General features: G+C 50.6%; 1 protein-coding gene across 1 annotated transcript in view; it reads left to right on the top strand.

The window, feature by feature from the left end:
* Positions 1-7157, top strand: part of LOC106809390 (DENN domain-containing protein 4C-like) — a 10480-nt gene that overhangs the window by 946 nt on the left and 2377 nt on the right. The window contains 5 exon segments of the mRNA XM_014812455.1: positions 1841-2032; positions 2035-2064; positions 3908-4109; positions 4794-4851; positions 6171-6337. Of these exon segments, the coding sequence (XP_014667941.1) occupies positions 1841-2032; positions 2035-2064; positions 3908-4109; positions 4794-4851; positions 6171-6337 (649 nt within the window).

The following is a 7157-nucleotide window of genomic DNA, read 5'->3' as shown; positions in this document are numbered from 1 at the left end:
ATATATCTGACCTGTAAACTCTATTGATATATCTGCCTGTAACTCTAAGATATATCTGCCTGTAACTCTATGATTTATATATCTGCTTGTACCTCTATGATATATCTGCGCCTTTGTTACCTCTATTTGAGGTATATCTGGCCGTGTAACTCTATGATATATCTGCCTGTAACTCTATTGATATATCTGCCTGCTACCTCTATGATATATCTGCCTGTACCTCTATGATATATTCTTAGCCTTGTACCTTCTAAATGATATATCTGCCTGTAACTCTATAATATATCTGCCCTGCTAACTCTCATGATATATTCTGCCGCTGCTTACCTCCTATGATATATCTGCCTGTCCACCTCTATATATTATCTGCCTGTATACTCTACGATATTATCCGCTGTTGGTAACTTCCATGGGATACATAACGTGTAACGTTGTAACCTGTTAATCCCGCGGCTGCCCCGCTGCGGCGTCGTCGGGGACAGCAGCCCAGCGGCCCCGGCACCGTCCCTGGCGCCCCGTGGCCCGCCACCCCCGGCGCCTGTGTTGCAGGTAAGCGGATGCGAGCGCGTGCGGCGCGCGGTGTCCTGGTTGCCAGCGGCCTTCGCCTCGACTGATGCGGAGTGTAACACGGGTCGTCGACGACGACGACACCTCGCCGTCTCCCGATCCACACTCAGCTTCAAGCCGAAGCTCGCCACGATGCGGAGTCTCAGCGACCAGGCGATTGCTACGCACAGGCAGCTACGAGAAATGCTGGGTATCGGAGGCTGTGCCATGCGTTGCGCAAGGGTGCAAAGCGGCGATAGTCTCCAGTCAATATATTGCAACATTTTTTGGCCTTACCTGGAACAAATTTTGCAACGCAGGGTTTATGTTGCGAGGTTATTGATTTAGACCCCGCTCTAATCTTGCATATTGCAGAATCCCCGCAAAATCAGGGGGACCACGGCACCTTCTTGGTTTGCATATTCTGTTACCGGCCGGTATTCTATATATTGATCCTGAACTATAGCGTCTTGATACGAGAACGGTAGAGGTTTTTCGCACAGCAAAGTCCTGTGAATGATCACGTGCCGGCGCCTAGAAAACGCCTTGCTCTATTGTCTGGGTAACCCAAGCCTTCGCCTTTGTTGTAAACCGTCTTCCCATGTTGAGCATCTCTTATTCTTTTTGGCCTTCGTTTCAGTATCTTTTTGACCTTTCTCTACTTTATATACATACTTTCTTGTCTTTTAGCCTTTCACTGCATCTCGACCCTCATAGCCGCGACTCTCACCTTCCACTTCTTCCTTTGACCTTTGCATTCTTCTCTAAACCAACCGTGACCTTACCTTTCGCTTCTTTTTTTTGACCTTGGCCATTCTTTTCAAACAACCGCGGACCCACTTCCGCTCCTCTTCCTTTGACCTTTGCTTTCTTTTTAAACCAACCGCTGACCTTCACTTTCGCTTCTTCCTTTCGGACCTTGCATTCTTCTCAAACCCAACCGTGACCTCACTCTTCCGCTTCTTCCTTTCACTTTGCATTCTTACCAGACCAACCGCTGACCTCATCTTGCCGCTTCTTCTCTCTTGACCGTTGCAATTCTCTTACCAGACCAACCGTGACCTCTTCGATTCCGTCGCCAACCGTCCGCACGCGAACTAACCTCTCCACGTCTCAACCAGGGGAAAAATAACTTTTTTTTTTACAGGAGCTCTTTTTCGAGTCTGTGGGAAAATTAGCTTTCGTCAACAATTTTACGGGAGCTATTTTGAGCCTCACGGGAGCGATTTTGGAGGTTTTGAAGAGCGAATCGCCCTCATCACTCCCCGTGTATTTTTTACCCTGGTCTCAACAGAAGGAGGCTTCTCTACCCCGCCAGAGAACTCGGCGCGAGGCTGGCAGCCGACACCGCCGACTGGAGGAGCCCGGCGGGGGGAAGTTGGAGCCGATCATCGTGCCGTACCTGAGTCCGCTCGTGCTGCGCAAGGAGCTAGAGAACGTGCTCAACCAGGAGGGAGACCAGTGCATGACGCGCGCTGACGTTGCTCGCATGATCACCCGATCATCTACTGCGAACTCGTGAGTGGTCAGGCCGTCGGGGCGAGTGTGTGGAGGGGGAGCTGAGGCAGGGGCAGGGAGGAGGAGGGTCAGGAGGAGGTCGGAGGGAGGAGGAGGAGGAGGAGGCGAAGAACGTGCTCAATCAGAAGTGGGAGCACCAGTGCATGACGCAAGCGCTGTGACTTTGTCGAATGCGATCACCCCATCAGCTTACGGAAACCTCGCGAGGTGCGGGGGCGGGGGCGAGGTGTGAGGGGAGGGGAGGAGGAGGAGGCGAGGAGGAGGGGAGGGGAGGATGAGGAGGGAGAGGGGAGGAACGTGCTCAACTCGCAGGAGCGGAGACCGATGTGCATGACGCAGCGCTGACTTTGTCGATGATTCACCCATCATGCTACTGCGAACCTCCGTGAGTTGCGGCGGGGGGGCCGAGGTGTGAGGGGGGAGGTGGGCAGGCAGGGAGGAGGGGAGGAGAGGGGCTAAGAGGTGCATTTGTGTACTCGCCTCTACTACCCTGCTGACTACCCTAATGACAGATACTGACCCTGGTACTATCTATAGGACGATACTATCACTTTATACCTCATATTACCACTGCTGATCATCCTCTACTACTCTATATTACCACTGCTTGTATCACCTCTACCACCCTATCATTACCACTGGTGTATCACTTCTACACCCTTATATTACCACTGTGTATCACCCTCTTAACTACTCTATATTACCAGCTGCCTGTTATCACCCGTCTACCACCTATATTACCACTGGTCGTATCACCGCTCTCTACTCTATCATTACCACTGAGTGGTAATCACCCTCTACTACCCTATATTACCACTGCTGTATTCACCCTCTACTACTCATATTACCACTGCTGTATCCACCCTCTACCACCCCTTATATTACGCACTGCTGTATCACCCTCTACTACTCTATATTACACTGACTGTTATCACCGCCTACTACCCTATCATTGACCACTGGTGTATCACCTCTACTACCCTATATTACCACTGGTTTATCAACCCTCTACCACCCTTATATTATCCACTCTGTATCACCCATCTACTACTCTATATTACCACTGCTAGTATCACCCGCTACCATCCCTATATTACCACTCGGTGTATCACCCTCTACCACCCTATATATATCACTGTGGTATCATCCTTCTCATTACCCTATATTACCACCGGCTGTATGCACCCTCTCACTACCTATATTACACTGGGCTGTATCACCTCTACCACCCTATATTACCACTGGTGTATCACCCTCTACCACCCGTACTATTACACTGCGTGTATCACCCTCTTACTCCCTATATTACCACTGCGTGTACTCACCTCTGAACTACCTATCATTACCACTGCTGTATCACCCTCTACTTACCCTATATTACCACTGGTGTATCACCCTCTGACTACCCTATATCTACCACTGGTGTATCACCCGTCTACTACCCTATATTACCGACTGGTGGGTATCACGGTCGTCTACTTTACCGTATATTACAGCTTGGCTGGATATCACCCTCTACTACCCTATATTACGCACTTGGTGTATCACCCTCTACTACCCTATGATTACCAATGGCTCGCTCTCACCCTCTACTACCCTATATTACCACTGGTGTAATCACCTCTTACTACCCTATATTACCACTTGCGTGGTATCACCCGTCTAACCCTCTACCACCCTATATTACCACTGGTGTATAACCCTCTACTACCCTATATTACCACTGGTGTATCACCCTCTACCACCCTGTGTTACACCCATTATACATTACCCTCTCTACCACCCTGCACTGCTCCCACGGCGGCGTACAGTACTACGCTCAAGCTTTCTGTCTGCACGTCAGGTTTGGTACATGAAGAGACTGGATGCGCCGAGTCATCTACCCGGTCTCATGCTACGAGCAAAGCTCATCAACAAAGGCAGGGACATTCCGAAGGCGTGGGCGACAGCTAACTCGAAGCACGTCGTCGTGCGCACGATGTGGGACAGCCCCTCGCTACAGGAGGACCTCGGCAAGCCCATGTACCTCATGTGGTCGCACAACCGTAAGCGTGCGTTACTGAGCTCGAGTGCAAATATCGACCGACTCGAATGCAGACGAGTCCGTATTTAAGGGGGAGCACAAAGAGTGGTGAACTGTAGACATGTGTCTATTTTGTAGAGGTAGTTTTATGGTGTAACTGTGACTCGGGGGGGGGGATGCTATTGGTGTTCTTTATAGACAGCTGTTCGTTCTATTGAAGAAGTTTTACTGCGTAGTCACATCGCGATCTAAACGTAGCCTATGTCAGTCACGCGTGGCAGTAGAGAAAGCTGGACCTCACTGCTTGCCTTGGAACAGTTACTGGGCACTTTGGCAGACTCGGTTGATATGGCTTCAGTTTCAACTGGGTGGGTCTCCAGTTGCTGTCCAAACCATGTGCTATAGTCCAGCTTCTTTTATAGCTGCGGTTACAGCTACTGACCAAGCCTGGTGACTGAGAGAAGAGCGGAGTATGTGTAGAGAGAGCGGTGTATTGCCACCTCATTGCATTAGCATGGTTTCACGATCGATTTCACCTCTTCTGGCTTCTCTTGCAACATAGCGTCTCAATGACAGTGTTGCTCAGGTGTTTTTGTCCCTGGGGACTCCCTCATTTTGCTGCGGACTCCCTCATTTTGAAAGCAGGGAGTCCGTTGTACTCCCTTGTTCACAAGTTAATTTCTACCCCTGACTTTTCTCATTGCAGTGGATGTGTCACCATTAGTGAAGGCGCTTGTAACAGAACAGGGGATACTCTCTCGCAGGTAAACAAATGTCTAGTGCCACGGTCGCAACGGGTAGAATTGACGGACGCGTAGATGTTCACACAGTAATTTCTCGATGTGAGATAAAAACTTGATCGAGGTGTGAGTTTGTTCGCTAATTGTTGATTGGAAGACACAAGTTACAAAGATTGCATTTGGTTTGAATTTCAGCGGTACTGTGATTATAGTCTTGTAGTCCAGCAAAGTCCCGGGAAGGTCCCAGAACATTGTTGTCTTGTGTGTAACCACTGCTGCTCTGCTCTGTTCCTCTCCTCTCTTCTCTCTCTCTCCCTTTCTCTCTCTCTCTCTCTCTCTCTCTCTCGCTCTCTCTACTTCTCTTAACGCACTCTTTCTCTCATCTCTCCTCTATCTCTGCTCACTCTCCCCTCCCTCTCTCGCACCTCCTCTCCTTCCTCTCTTCCTCTCTTCCCCCTGCCGCATGCCGCGCGGCCGCCCTTCTAACTCGTCTGTCCTCCGCCCTCTTCACTTCTCTCTCACTCGTCTCTCTCGCTCTCTTTCTCTCTCTCTCTCTTCTCTCTCTCCTCTCCTGCTCTCTCTCTCTCTGTGTCTTTCTTTCTTCACTCCTCTACTCTCTCTATCTCTCTTCTCTGTCACTCTCTAATCTCTCTCAACTCTCCTATCTCTCTTTTCTCTCTGCTCTCTATCTGCTCTCTCACCTCTCTTCTCCTCTCTCTCCTTGCTCTCTCTCTCTCTCTCTCTCTCAGTCTCTCTCTAAGTTTCCTCTTCCTTTCTCTCTTCTCCTGCTCCTCTCTAACGCCACTCTCGTCTCTCACTCTCTCCCTGCTCATACTCTCTCTCTTCTACTGTCTCTCTCTTCTTCTCTGCTCTCATCTCTCTCCTCTCTCTCTCTCTTCTCTCTCTCTTCCTCTCTCTCTCCTCTCTCTTCTACTCTCTCTCTCTCTCATCTCTCTCTCTCTCTATCTCTCTATCTCTCTATATCTCTCACTCTCCCCTCCTCTCGACCTCCTCTCCTCTCTCTACCCCCTCTGACGTCCTCTCTCTCTCTCTCTCTCTTCTTCTCTCTCTCTCGCCTGCCCTCTCTCTCTCTCTCTTCTCTCTCTCTCTCTCTCTCTCTCTCTCTCTCATCTTCTCCTCTCCTCTCTCCTCTCTCCTACTCTCCTCTCTCTGAATCGTCTCTCTCTCTCTCTCTCTCTTCTCTCTCTCTGCTCTCTCTCTCTCTTTCACTCTCTGTCTCTCCCTCTCTCTCTCTCATTTCTTCTCTCTCCCTCTCTGCATTCGTCTCTCTCTCTCGTCTCTCTCACTCTCCCTCTCTCTAACTCTCTCTCTCGTCATCGCAGCCTCATGCAGATGATCGTCAACTACATCCAGCAGGACAACCTGCAGGCGCCGATCAAGATCCTGCTCTCGCAGCACATGAAGCGGCCGAGCGCGCGCCACCGCAGCATCTACCGCGACATCCTCTACCTGGCCTTCACCGCATGCGGACGCGACCGCATCGACCACGGTAGGTGGCGCCGGCGTAGGCGCGCATGACGCGAACGTACAGCAGCTGTGTCGACCACGGTAGGTGGGGCCGGCGTAGGTGGCGCCGGCGTAGGTGGCGCCAGTGTAGGCGCGCGTGACGCGAGCGCATCACACGCGAACTTACAGCAGCAGCTGTGTCAACCACACTGTGCTATGTGTGGGATGGGTTTTGCTATGTGGGGAAAGTGTTTTGCTATGTGGGGGAGTGTTATGCTTTGTGGGGGAAGTGTTTTGCTATGTGGGGGAGAGTTTTGCTATGTGGGGGAGAGTTTTGCTATGTGGGGGAAGTGTTATGCTATGTGGGGGAAGTGTTATGCTATGTGGGGGAGAGTTTTGCTTTGTGGGGGAGAGTTTTGCTATGTGGGGGAAGTGTTTTGCTATGTGGGGGAGTGTTTTGCTATGTGAGGGAGTGTTTTGCTATGTGTGTGGGAATGTTGCGCTATGTGGGGGAGTGTTATGCTTTGTGGGTGAAGTGTTATGCTATGTGGGGGAGTGTTGCGCTATGTGGGGGAGTGTTTCGCTAGGTGTGTGTTGGGGGTTGCTATGTGGGGGTGTGTTTTGCTATGTGGGGGTGTGTTTTGCTATGTAGGGGAAGTGTTATGCTATGTGGGAGAGTGTTGCGCTATGTGGGGGAGTGTTTTGCTATGTGTGTGTGGGTGGTTGCTATGTGGGGGTGTGTTTTGCTATGTAGGGGAAGTGTTATGCTATGTGGGGTGTGTTTTGCTATGTGGGGGAAGTGTTTTGCTATGTAGGGGAAGTGTTATGCTATGTGGGGTGTGTTTTGCTATGGGGGGAGTGTT

Source organism: Priapulus caudatus, unplaced genomic scaffold, assembly GCF_000485595.1.
Source record: "Priapulus caudatus unplaced genomic scaffold, Priapulus_caudatus-5.0.1 Scaffold350, whole genome shotgun sequence".
NCBI classification, from domain to species: Eukaryota; Metazoa; Priapulida; class Priapulimorpha; order Priapulimorphida; family Priapulidae; genus Priapulus; species Priapulus caudatus.
The sequence above is the reverse complement of the archived record's forward strand: the minus strand, read 5'-3'. Positions and strand labels throughout refer to the sequence as shown.